Source organism: Schistocerca americana, chromosome X, assembly GCF_021461395.2.
Source record: "Schistocerca americana isolate TAMUIC-IGC-003095 chromosome X, iqSchAmer2.1, whole genome shotgun sequence".
Taxonomy (NCBI): domain Eukaryota; kingdom Metazoa; phylum Arthropoda; class Insecta; order Orthoptera; family Acrididae; genus Schistocerca; species Schistocerca americana.
In genome coordinates this window covers 717,712,279-717,726,666 of record NC_060130.1, presented here as the reverse complement: position 1 = coordinate 717,726,666, position 14,388 = coordinate 717,712,279, and the positions used below count along the sequence as shown (strand labels likewise).

Below are 14,388 nucleotides of genomic sequence, written 5' to 3'. Positions count from 1 at the left end.
GATCACAGCCGGCCGCGGTGGTCTAGTGGTTCTAGGCGCTCAGTCCGGAACCGCGGGACTGCTACGGTCGCAGGTTCGAATCCTGCCTCGGGCATGGATGTGTGTGATGTCCTTAGGTTAGTTAGGTTTAAGTAGTTCTAAGTTCTAGGGGACTGATGACCATAGATGTTAAGTCCCATAGTGCTCAGAGCCATTTGAACCATTTTTGAAACGATCACATAAAATAAATTGTAGGAAAATCAGATGTTAGGCTGAGATTCATTGGAAGGATCCTACGGAAATGTAATTTATTCACAAAAGAAGTGGCGTACTAAACAATCGTTCAATCTTTCTTAAATATATCACTTCTGTTTGGGACCATAACGAGGTCAACTTGAAAACTAAGATTTAGAAAATCCGAAGAAGGACGACCCGTTTCGTTACAGGTTCCTTTAGCAAGAGCGAGAGTGCCACAGAGATGCTCTTCAGACTTTAGTATTAGGCGCTACAACAATACTCTATGTGATCAGAAGTAACCGGGCACCCCTATCCTCCCCAGTTCTGATCTTAGATTTTTTTGAATGAAAAGTTTGTATTGGTGATCATTGTATTGTTCTGGAACAAAATAAGACTAAAATACTAAATTTAAAAAACGTCGTGGGTCACCAAAATACCAGGGCATGTAGCATATGTACAGCAGGCCTCAGATACGTTTTTTGTCCTAACAATGATATGTTTCACGAATTCCTTTGATAGATTTTATTTGTAAACTGACAACTGAAATACGTAAACATATTAATGTAAGTACCACCAAATGTTATTATTTTATATCTGGAAATAATATTAGAAAACGTTTTCCTACGAAGGGACTTCAAAACTTAACTTACACAGTCGTTATTATGGCAGGCCAAGTAAGTTTTATTGAATGCTGCATAGTACTTCAAAGTGACACAGGTATAAGACATTATTTTTCAACATAGTCATCAAGTTCTGTAAACAACGGTCCGAACGTTTTACCTGACGTTTAATTCCTCGACGATAAAATCAGTTCCGTCGTCGAGGCACCAGTCAAGAACCGCTGTCCGAACGTGTTCACAATGGGAAAATCTGCGAATGCTGCGACATCAGTTCCTTGACAGTCTATACATTTTCATGTGTGCTCGATGTCGATGTCGATGGCCTTCCTTACCGAACAGCAGAACACACGTCTGTCCGGCTTTGATCAAATTGTTGCACCATATCACTACGGCTGGACGTGATGTTGCATTTGATCCATATACCGGCAGTGTTTCACGGTGAATCCGTGCGCTGTTTGCATATTTTGCCGAGAAGAATCGTACCGTCCCGCATATTTCAGCTTTGGGACACGTTTCCATTTTCCACATCGTTTCACTCCTACACTGTGATACTCCTCTTAACTGCACCAGAGCAATGTACCAATCCTCTTGCAAAATAATCTTGCTTAACTTACGTTCTGACGTCGCTATGTAAATGATCTATTCAGCTATGTTTTATGGAGTTGCAAAAAACAGTTCCTTATTTCTGTGAAGCAAAGATATATTTGGCATTTACTGCACCGCACATATGTGAAACCCTTATATGCGGCCAGTCCACATCTGAAACGGCTTTTTGGATTTTATTCATCATCTTAGATAAATGCATTGCATGGAATATCTTTGCTGTTAGTGACGACATAGTCTTTGGAGTTCTGGGGCGTTTCCTCATCGGAAACGCATGTTATTTACCATCATATTCCTCCTCTTGTCTTTCACACTCTTCCTCGTCTCGTGTTCTCTCTTGCGTATATTCTCCCTTGCGTACGTGAAAGTATAGGTCGTTGTCGAATGTACACTGATGAGCCAAAACATTATGACCACCTGCTTAATAGCGTGTTTGTCCGTCTTTGGAACGAAATACATCACTGGTTGATAGGTTTCTGGAGGTATGTGGCATTATACGTCTACGCGCATGTCATGTAATTCGCGTAAATAAGGGGCCGCTAATTTGCGTACTCGGTGATGGCGTCCGACCCAGATGGGTTCCATAGGATTTACATCAGGCGAATATGGTAGCCGATACATCAACGTGAGTTCACTTTAATGCTCTTTAAACCATTGTAGCACGCTTCTGTCTCCGAGACACGGACAATTACACTGCTGAAAGATGACATTGCCGTCGGGGAAGATATCAAGCGTGAATGGATGCAGGTGGTTCGCAGCTGTCAGCGTGTCTTCGATTGCTACCACAGGTCTCAAGCAAGTGCAGGGAATGTCTCTCATACCATAATATTTCTCCCACCACCCTGCGTCCTTGGCGCGCTTCCCTCCTCGAGCCGCCGTTCATCTCGATGACGGCGTGTGCGCAGACGACCATCAACGTAGTGTAGCAACACTCTGATTCACCCGAAGAGCCGACACGTTTCCATTGATCGACGATCGAATCCCGATGGTCCCGTGCCCACTGCAATCGTAACTGGTGATGTCCTTGGCTCAATATGTGAACAAGGATGGGTGGTCTGCTGCGGAGCTCCATGTTCAACAATGTACGATGAACGGTGTGCTCCGAAGCACTTGTGCGTGCACCAGCATTGTACTCTTTCGACAGAGATCCCACAGATCGCCATCTGTCCTACTTCACAGACTACATAAGCCTTCGGACCCCCCGTTCTGTGAAGAATCGTGAATGTCCAATCATTTAGCGATTGGTTGTAGTTTCGTCGTCCATCTACCTCTTTCCGTAGATGCTCACGACAGTAGCACATCAACATTCGACCAGCTTTGCCGTTTTCAAGACACTCTATCACAGGCTCTGCGTAATAGCAATCTATCCTTTGAAACTTCCTGGCAGATTAAAACTGTGTGCCTGACCGAGACTCGAAGTCGTGACCTTTTACTTTCGCGGACAAGTGCTCTACCATCTGAGCAATTCAAGCACGACTCACGCCCTGTTCTGACAGCTTTACTTCTGCCAGTACCTCGTCTCCTACTTTCCAAACTTTACAGAAGCTCTCCTGCGAACCTTGCAGAACTAGCACTCCTGAAAGAAAGGATAAATGGTTCAAATGGCTCTGAGCACTATGGGACTCAACGGCTGTGGTCATAAGTCCCCTAGAACTTAGAACTACTTAAACCTAACTAACCTAAGGACATCACACACATCCATGCCCGAGGCAGGATTCGAACCTGCGACCGTAGCGGTCGTGCGGTTCCAGACTGTAGCGCCTTTCACCGCTCGGCCACTTCGGCCGGCCCTAAGAAAGGATATTGCGGAGGAGGAGTGCTTCTGTAAAGTTTGGAAAGTAGGAGACGAGATACTGGCAGAAGTAAAGCTGTGAGGACGGGCCGTGAGTCGTGCTTGGGTAGCTCAGATGGTGGAGCACCTGCCCGCGAAAGGCAAAGGTCCTGATTTTTAGTGTCGATCGGGCACACAGTTTTAATCTGCCAGGAAGTTTCACCATATCTCCCCCCCCCCCTCCCCCCCCCCCCCCCCCCGGGGTCTGCTCCGCTTACATACTTTTGTTACCGTGTCACGTGCCCGCAACGCCACAGGGTGGCATCTAACGTCGCGATGGGCAGTGGTCATAATGCTTTGGCTGATCAGCCTAGACCCAGTGCTACATCGGAAAAATGTATCGCAGTACTATTGTGAGCAAATAAACAATCATTTATTCAATAGCGCAGAATATGTTAGCATATTACGGACGATTCTAAACACATTCTTGTTCAAAATTACTAAAAACAAGTAGAAATTACCTTTATTTCTTGAAGTCATGCTAACATTGCGATAAAAAGTTTTCTTCAATCACATGATGAAACGTACTGGGAACTTGCAGAAACGAAAACAAACGACACGCCGGAAGCACATGGTTTTCAGAAATGGTTCAAATGGCTCTGAGCACTATGGGACTTAACATCTGAAGTCATCAGTCCCCTAGAATTTAGAACTACTTAAACCTAACTAAACTAAGGACATCACACACATCCATGCCCGAGGCAGGATTCGAACCTGCGACCGTAGTGGTCGCGCGGTTCCAGACTGAAGCGCCTAGAACCACTCGGCCACTCCGGCCGGCAGTACATGGTGTAAGGTATACGCTACAGTCAGGCACAGCAAGTTTAGTTAATCGCCTGAGCTAGAAAGAAATACAAGTTTGATGTAGCGAGGACTGAGGAGGCTGTGTAATTGCGGAATTGGCCACTAGATGTCAAGAGAGGTGAGCCCGCCAATATAAAACGAGGAGGCGTGTATTGTGTTGTCGGTAGAGACGCAGTAAAAGCAGACTGAGGCGGTGAGGAGAGCTCACTGACTTCGAATGTGCACTAGCCATTGGATGTCACCTGAGCAACAGATACGTCAGAGAAATTTCAATCCATCTAAAGCTGCACAAGTCAACTGTTAGAGAGGTTACTGTGAAGTGGAAACGTGAAGGAGCAGCCACAGCTGAACCAAGACCACAAAGACGTCACGTACTGGCGGACAGGACTGTTGGGAATTGCGGAAGGCGGTTGCAAAATATCAGCGTAAGAAATCGCTCGTGAGTTCAAAAGTACTACTAGCACTCCATGTTGCACAAAGACTGTGAATACGTCGTTAATAAGCATCGGGTATACAGCTCGAGCAGCTCCCCATAAGCCACACATTTCTTGAGGAAAAGACATTTTAACACCAAAGCTGCTGTTTATTTACTGGCTGACTAGTTTCGAGCTTAGCCCGTTTTCACAAGCCACCTATTATAGAGAACAAAATTTGTTTTGAGTGGATGTTTAGAATGTGGATAATGAAAGTATTAGTGATAAAATGGTTCATATGGTAACTACTTACGTATTTACATTTAGAAAATGGTTTGTGTGTACAGTTAAATGTACCTCATATCAGCGTTAAAAGATGTCACAGTTGTAGCTACACCTCACGGTATTCTGTTCATGTTTGTGCATAATATATATTATTCCTAACTGTGATACCTTCATTATCCAACATGATGTGGTTATGTGACAACAATATTGTATACACAATGCAGAATTTGTTATTACTGGATTACACTGTGTGTCACACAGGCTTATTTATTGTAGCTGTTATCGTAAATTTGACAGATGTTGATGCGAATAATTTTATTATGAGGTCTTATATAATCACTGATACTTTGGTATTGTATTAATATCACAGACTATGTTCAGTGTAAGAAGCAATGTGATGAGATGGAAGATTGTGTCTCACACTGAACATAGTGATATTAATACAATCGATAAGTAAATTGAATACATCACAGATTATATAAGACCTCATAATAAAATTCTTTGCATCAACATCTGTCAACATTACGATATATAAGCCAATGTGGCATATAGGCGTAATCCAGTAAGAATAAATTCTCCATTGTGTATACAGTATTGTTGCCACGAGGTCGCATCATGCTGGATAATGAAGCTACAACAATTAAGAAAAATATATAGCCGGCCGGTGCGGCCGTGCGGTTCTAGGCGCTTCAGTCTGGAACCGTGTGACCGCTACGGTCGCAGGTTCGAATCCTGCCGCGGGCATGGATGTGTTTGATGTCCTTAGGTTAGTTAGGTTTAAGTAGTTCTAAGTTCTAGGGGACTGATGACCATAGATGTTAAGTCCCACAGTGCTCAGAGCCATTTGAACCATTTTTTTGAAAAATGTATATTATGAACATACAATATTACTGTAAGTGTAACTAAATGAAAACATCTTGTAACGAAGATATGAGAGTTTGTATTGTATTGTATGTTAACCGGGGACCTAGAAACGACGGACGGATTCCGTCCCCTCCGCAGCCGCAGTGGTCCACAACCCCACGACGACTACCGCAGTCCACTTCACCCCTCCGTCGCCCCACACCGAACCCAGGGTTATTGTGCGGTCCGGCCCCCGGTGGTCCCCCCAGGGAACGTCTCATACCAGACGAGTGTAACCCCTATGTTTGCGTGGTAGAGTAATGGTGGTGTATGTGTACGTGGAGAACTTGTCTGCGCAGCAATCGCCGACATAGTGTAACTGAGGCGGAATAAGGGGAACCAGCTCACATTCGCCGAGGCAGATGGAAAACAGCCTAAAGACCATCCACAGACTGGCCGGTTCACCGGACCTCGCCACAAACCCGCTGGGCGGATTCGTGCCGGGGACCAGGCGCTCCTTCGCGCCCGGGTGGGCTAAGATATGAGATACATTTAAGTGTAACGACATAAACAGAAGTAGCCACACCAATCATTTCCTAAATGCAAATACGTCAGTAGTTACCATACGAACCATTTTATTTCCGATATTTTTACACGCCCAGTCATAACAAATTTTGTTGTCTGTAATAGGTGGCTAAAAAGCCCGAAACTAGTCAGCCAATAAATAAACAGCAGCTTTGGTGTTAAAATGTCTTTTCGTTAGTAGCTGAGAGCTGCGAGACGCGACGTGCCAAAAACGTTTATATCCTCGCATTTCTGAAGTCAGAGCTGCAGGTAAGTGACGCTTGAGGTGGCGTAAAGAGCGATGTCACTATTCATTGGATAACTGGAAACGAGTGATTTGGAGAGATGAACCACCCTATACCCTGCCGAAATTCGATGAAAGGGTTTGCGTTTGGCGATTGCCTGGACAACGTTATCTGTCACATGTGTGGTGCCAGCTGTGAAGTAAGGAAGAGGTGGTGTTACAATATCAAGGCTTTTCTCGTGGTTAGTGTGTTGTGCTATTGCGCTTAAGAAAACACTAAACGCACAAGGATATGAACTTGTTTCATAGTACTGAGTACAGTAGAGAAACCGTTAGGAGACGATGGTTGTTTGTCTCAACATGACAAAGCACTCAGTCATAAAGCAGCATTTGCGAGGCAATGGTTTGTGGACAATAATATTCCTGAAATGAACTGGCCTATTCAGAGTCCGAACTTGAACGCAATGGAACACCTGTGGCATTTGTTATCCCTTCGATATCGCCCCAGATCCTACTGTCCAACATCACTACCATCTCTGGTTTCGGTTCTTGAGGAGGTATCGGCTGCCATCCCTCTATAGACATCCAGACGGGTCATTGAAAGTGTCTCCAGTAGAGCTCAGGGCGTCATACAGGCAAAAGATGGACACAGCCCATATTAATGTCCACTAATAGGTGTCCAAAAACATTTGAGGAGATAGTGCAGGTGTTGTGCGTCACGTGGAGGATAAACGTTAAGATTTCAAGAGAGAAGACTTAGGCAGCATATTTCTTACTCCCACTTGTATCTCATGAAATAACCTCGACGAGAAAATTAGAGAAAGTGTTCTTACGGAGGACTGCCAATAGTCGTGTACTTACCAAATATCTTCTACTAATTGCTTTCGCTTACAAAATTCGATTCTTTAGGACCCGCACAAGTTTGCGTTAGTTCCTTCCCCTCCTTAAAACTTTTTCAGCCTGTCGTTTTTTCATAGGCTACGCAGGAGCCCCGCTGTTTTTATCTTCGGCTGTGTACTGTCAAATGGGGTGAAGTTGATTTTGGACTTTACACTTAAGTGTTTCTGATACCAATAAAATTAATATATTGGTTTTTCTTTCAGAAAAGGAGTATTGAACTGTAGTAATAAAATTTTTGGTTTTTATTATCTTTTGCTCCAACAGATAGGAAAATTAAAAAAATAAACTGGGTGGTTCAACTTCACGCCACGTGGGGATGAATTTTACCGATTATCTGTTATGTGATAAATGCAGATTGTTTAAGACTCTAGGCTGACTTTAAATGTTCTGAAACTTTATCAGTAACAGATAATAAATCTGGTATAATAATTAAATTTTTATAATAACTTCATAAAGAACGTTTTAGGACAAAACAATGTGATAACAAATTTCCTTTATGAAATTCCAAAGAAACACACACAAAAAACGTTATCAATGAACGTTGAACCTGACATGTCAACTTCACACCTATCCATTGTCTCTGCAAGTTCGTGATGGAAATCTGACAAATTAGTGAGTGATCCACACCAACTATAGCCATCTTTTTATTGTTACTGAGCCGCACACAGATTTTATCTTTTTGTCAGGACGTGAAGCTTCTTGTCCAATCAAGACCCGGAAAACTGTGCGTAAATTTTGACAGAGCACCTTTCCTGTCACGGAGTGACTTCGCTATGTATCGAAGATCCGTGGAAGAAAAGCATAAATCCCCAGTCTGCACAATCGAGAAGTCCCATCAGTAGAGCTTCTCCTTCTTTAGCACTAAATACTGGCTGCTTGCCTTGTGTTTTGTCATGACGACCATGAATTCTGTTTATCAGGGTTCCTTTAGGAATTTTATACACTCGCCTAGACTCGTTAATGCCCATTTTTTCTTTTAAACCTATTACGAGACACAGTTCTGAAACATCCACGCTAGATTTCTTCAATTCACTCGATTTATTTTAGAACACCTGTGGCATTTTCATCCTGACAACTCCTACGATCGAAACTGTATGATGCAACAAACAGAACTGCGAGCTAAGTGACAGATTCATAAGTTAACATCCGACACTTGCAACAAAGACTTTCTCACTCCACCACTAGACTAACAGAGACAGTTGTTAGTATCTCCGCGGTGTCACACTTTTGCTGTGTTCATTAGGTGATGTTCTTGCCGCGTTAACGAACGTCTGTTAATGAAGGAACTGCTCGAGGAAAGACGGCCAACGTCACCCCAGGTTTCTCAGGAAGTCAACTTCACCCCAATTTGACCAAGAATTTGTAGAGTTTTATTTATGTGTTTATAAACAGATAATTATAATAGATTAACTTTTTTATTGCTCTAGTTGTCGTTGTGAAGATTCAGTGTATGACGTATACAAGACGTAGACACGTAAGTTGTTTTATTTCAGTCACACCTACATAAATTTTAATTCAGCTGTGTGTACTGCTGCATGTCTCTCAGAACTTATATGAAGACTAAGTAGTCATTTAAATTTATTTACAAAGTGGACTCAAAAAATTAATGTAAATCTTATAGTTTCTGTTCAAGGTCATGGAGCACAGCAATAGAAGGCAGCCATCAAACACAGGGCAAGGGAACAGAACACAGCGCCAATCAAGAGAAACTGTAGAGTTCAGTGTTAAGGGGCCGATTGCAGTAAGCCTCGATGAAGAGCAAGTCACCAGCCACGGCTGTTCTGTGGTAGAGCTGCAGTTCCAGGGCCCCTCACAAGTAGGCTCTTTTTTCGCCACTTCATTATTTCTTCATTATAATTTCTTTTGATTCATAGAGTTTTTTATTGGTTACGTAAAACAACCAAAAGGCTGTACGCCGTCGTGAGCGGATTTTTCATTCTGCATTAGGGAAACGTCCTGGCAGATTATACTGCGTGTCTTTCGCTGGCAACGCTCTAATCAACTGAACTATCCAGGACGATCTGCGACTCTCCCCTACAGATCCAGTTTTGCCAGTATTTCTCTCCTATTTTCCGAACTTCAGAGTAGCTAACTAATGTAGACCTTATTGATCTAGCATGTAGTGTCAGAAATCTAGCAGGTATAGATCTACAACGAATTACCTCTCCAGAGGACGCCTACTTATCATAGCACTGACCACGAGGGCGAAGTGGTTTGCATGATCACATGAAGCTGTGAGAAACACTGTCACTGGTAAAGTCACTGGAAAGACCTCCCAAGCCAGGTAAGTTCCAGCAGATGAAACAGAGAAAGGGTGGTCGACGTCCCACTCTCATGCCACAACTTAAGTCTTCACACTATAGTCCTACGTGATAGCACCCAAGCAAACTTCATTTTGATGACCACTCACAGAAGCGCTGTTCTGCATTCCCAATCACAGACAACATCGAGAGAAGATGTCTACACACTTCCAGAGAAACCACATTACTTGCTACAGAAAAAAATCAACTAATTCGTAAAGCTTTTTGTGTGAAACAAACGTTACTAACAGTCTACATCTTTATTCTTCATGTCTGTATATTTATTTCTCAACATAGTCGCCCTGGTAACGAACTCATCTCTCCTAACGAGAGACCAGTTTGTTGATACCGACACTATAGAATATTTGACTTTATTGATGGAGCCACAACCTCACCTCCGCTTACACCGCTTCATCACTATCTATCGCTTGACCCTTGTCCTGCATTTACGCAGGGTCAGCCATCGTTAATCGGATTTGGCATGTTAATGGTTAAGGGGTGGCCGGATGCCCTTCCTGCCGCCACCTCGTACCCCCCGGGACGGAATTAGTGTACCCAAACTGTCTGCGTCGAGTGTAATCTATGGAATAGTGCGAATCTGTTCAGACGTCTGCGAGCCGTGTAACTGAGGCGGAACATGGGTACCAGCCCGGTATTCACGTAGCGGGATGTGGAAAACCGCCTAAAAACCACATCCAAGCTGGCCGGCACATCGGCCCTCGTTGTTAATTCGCCGGCCGGACTCGATCCGGGGGCGGCGCGCCTACCCGAGTCCAGGAAGCAGCGCGTTAGCACTCTCGGCTACCCTGACGGGTGTACACCACTTCATCACTATCAAAGTGAAGTCCTCGAAGGTATTATTTAAGTTTTGAGAACAGATGAAAATCGGATGGGACTGTGTGGAGGATGACAGATGACATGAACCCAAGGCGTCGGATTGTTGCAGATGTCGCAGCGCTTGTGTGTTGTCTGGCATTGTCATGCTGAAGGAGAGGATGCTCCATGTGTAAGCGAACTCTTCGAATTAGAAACTCGATTACAGCACGCTATTTCTCAAGCGTTGACGTACTTATGTTACTCACAGCCATGTTAAACGGTACAGTTCGGAGTCGTCTAGCGGCAGTGGGCTGCAAATATGTATACATGGAGAATAAGTATGTAGAATGTTACTAACTTTTGTTTTATTTAGAAAACTGTAAGAGTTTTCACCTAAAAATTCGGAGACATTACTTTCCAGCATGCCCTCGTACAACACTCCATATAGAAACCATAAACCGTAGGATGCTTAGACTGAACATGAGCTGCGAGGATGCTTCAATAAGTAAGGTAATACGAATTCTGACGAATGTATAAATACTCTGTGCGAGTCAAAATTCCATGTCTAGGGAGAAGAGACGAACAACTTTTTCAAACGCCACGATAGATGGAGGTAGCTGTGCTTTTCGCATCGAAATACAGTTTCAAGATAATAAAAGGAAGCAAGATCAATGTTTAACTTTCCGTCGACAATGGGATGATTAGAGACGGAGTTACAAGACTGAGGTGTTGACAGACACATGGTCGGCGAGAGAAAATAGAAATGCAATATATATAAAATTTTAGCGTGTACTGAAAACATCCCCAGCTATAGTTCATCACCATCTAATGAAAGTTTCCAGAGAGAGTGTAATGACACAAAAACAGGTGTCGGTCGCAGGTTCGAATCCTGCCTCGGGCATGGATGTGTGTGATGTCCTTATGTTAGTTAGGTTTAAGTAGTTCTAAGTTCTAGGGGGCTGATGACCTCAGATGTTAAGTCCCATAGTGCTCAGAGCCATTTGAACCAAAAACAGGTGTGGTTTTGGTACCAGGAATGTTTTAAAGGCAGAACACATATGCAAGGCGAGCAACCTGTCCGTCTCAGAAACATTGGATCAAACGAATCGTCGCATTCATATGAGACAGACTGCACATCAACTCAACTTCCTGGACACACATTGGACTACCAGGCAATGTCCAGTTTTATACCATATTCCATTTTCTAATACGTTTTAAAATTATTACTGTCAAATGACTGAAGAGCGACGACTTGCATCCACTGACAGGCCAACCCCCGCCAATGTGGGGAGAGAGGGATGAAGTAACAATAAAGGAGAAAGAAATGGCCTATCGAAAACCGTGTCATTGTGGGGTACCTCGGCAGCTGTCAGACTGGAATAAAGCCAAACTAATGACGTTTTCGGCATTTGATGCGGTATCTGGCGGAAGATGTTCCATCTTCTCTACTACAGCCATCGCCAATTAAAAAATGTTCAAATGTGTGTGAATTCCTAAGGGGCCAACCTGCTGAGGTCATCGGTCCCTAGGCTTACACACTACTTACAGTAACTTAAACTAACTTATGCTAAGAACAACACACACTCCCATGCCCGAGGGAGAACTCGAACCTCCGGCGGAAGGGGTCGTGCAATCCGTGCCATGCCGCCTCTAACCGCGCGGCCACTCCACATCGTCAATTAATTTGCTGCCAAAATAACAGTACACAACTACCACTTGAAAATCCCATTTTCTAATGTATTTCCCTCAGCATCGTCTGATTTATATCAACTACATTCCGTTACCCTTGCTATATTTTTGTTAATGTTCGTTTATAACCGTTTTTGAAGACATTATCCATTCATCTCGACTGCTTTTCCAGGCCTTTTGCCGTCTGACAGAATTACCTTGTAATCGGTAATACTCAGCTAACTTCCTGCTATCGTCAGAATTTCAACTAATGCATTCAATATCGTCAAAAGCTTTCTCTAAATCTAAAAATGGTACAAATCTAGGTTTGCTTTCCTAGAATGTATCTTGTAATATAACTCGTAGGGTCAGCACTGTCTTGCGTGTTCCCACATTTCTCCGAAGCCCAAACCGACCTTTCCTGAGGTTGGCTTATGTCAGTTTTTTCCATTCTTCTGCAAATAATTCGTGGCAATATTTTCCAACCATAACTTACTAAATTGATGGTTCGGCAATATTTACAAGTATCTGGGGTACCCGCCTTCGCTCAGAGAGTTAGTGAACGAATTTTTCCAGTCAAAAAACAGAATCCTGGTGTTCGTCTCCTGAATATTTTCATGTTGCAAAATTTACGGGTCTTAACCAGTTTTTTCCATTACGACATGTTTGTCTTTGTTATATTCTTCCGTCGGGTCGCAGTGGAATGCTTCATTTGTCAGATTGTACTGTTTATTGGTTCTCGTCCGCGCTTCTCGTAGGGTGATATTTTCATTGCTCGCTTGAGTACGCAATATTTTATTGTAAGATTGTGTCGCAATTCTTGATTCTTCAATCAGTTCATTTCGTTGTTCTTCGGTTTCTCTGCTTCTCACGGTGCTTATTCTCGTGCATTGGGAACTTGAACACGCTTCGCGCTCTTCGTCGGTTTCACTTTTCACCTTTCTTTTCGTGTTCGCCGTTTTGATTCAGAACTGGCAAGATCGCCTCCTGCTTTACGCTTGGGCACTGTCTAAAATATAAATCAAATCAATTTTTTGTCAACAAACACACTAAGGACACTTTACACACTTTATTTTCGATTCATATTCAGTCGCTGTATCACTATGACTACTCACACTTCACTGTTTGTTTTTATTCACTCATTGCTACTTTTTCGGTTCCTCCCTTCGTACTGACAAGAAACTGATGTTCTTACCCACGACGAGTCGTGCTTTGTATACCCCCACCAATGGGTAGCCCCACAAATGACGAATTCCAGAACATACCAAAAAGGCTTCCAATGGTCCAAAACGTTCCAGAACATTCTACAACATTCGAGAGTGTTCTGGAACGTTCCACAATGATCTGTGGTGTTCCAGGATGTTACCGAACATTCAGAAGTCTTCCCGAATATTCCAGACTATTCCCGAACATTCCAGAACATCCAGAATCATTGTGGAACATTATGGAATGTTGTGGAATGCTCTCGAATACTCTAGAATATTCTGGAACGTTCACGAATATTCTCGAATGTTCTGGAATGTTCTAGAAATTTCTAGAGGGCGAAATTTCCCAGCTCTTATAACTTCAAAAGCACCCCTTCCGGGTAAAAACGGACCCTTCTTCATGGATGGGGATAGATGGCTACCACACCATATAACTCGCTTGATCGTACCAGGACTCGTTTCTATGTTTCAGCAGCACGCACATAGTACACTTTCTTTTATAACATACACTGAAGAACCAGCAAACTCGTACACCTGCCTAATATCGTGTAGGGGCCCCCGAGCACGCAAGAATGCCGCAAAATGGTTCAAATGGCTCTGAACACTGTGGGACTTAACATCTTAGGTCATCAGTCCCCTTGAACTTAGAACTACTTAAACCTAACTAACCTAAGGACATCAAACACATCCATGCACGAGGCAGGATTCGAACCTGCGACCGTAGCAGTCCCGCGGTTCCGGACTGAAGCGCCTAGAACCGTACGGCCACCGCGGCCGGCGAATGCCGCAACATGACGTTGCATGGACTCGACTAATGTCTGAAGTAGTGCTGGAGGGAACTGACACCATGAATCCTGCAGGGCTGTCCATAAACCGTAAGAGTATGAGGAGGTGGAGAGCTCTTCTCGACAGCACGTTGCCAGGTATCACAGACATGCTCAATAATGTTCATGACTGGGAGTTTGGTGGCCAGAGGAAGTGTTTAAACAGAGAAGCGTGTTCCTGATGCCACTCTGTAACAATTCTGGATGTGTGGGGTGTTGCATTGTCTTGATGGAATTGCCCAAGTAAGCCGG

The 14,388-nt window shown here is 43.6% G+C and overlaps 1 protein-coding gene across 1 annotated transcript in view; it reads left to right on the top strand.

Moving 5' to 3' along the window:
- LOC124556271 (nicolin-1-like) overlaps positions 1 to 14,388 on the top strand; it is a 136,856-nt gene that overhangs the window by 16,074 nt on the left and 106,394 nt on the right. The window contains exon 2 of the mRNA XM_047130256.1: positions 8,945 to 9,139. Within this exon, the coding sequence (XP_046986212.1) occupies positions 8,960 to 9,139 (180 nt within the window). The 5' untranslated portion in view covers positions 8,945 to 8,959. The remainder of the gene's footprint in view (positions 1 to 8,944; positions 9,140 to 14,388) is intronic.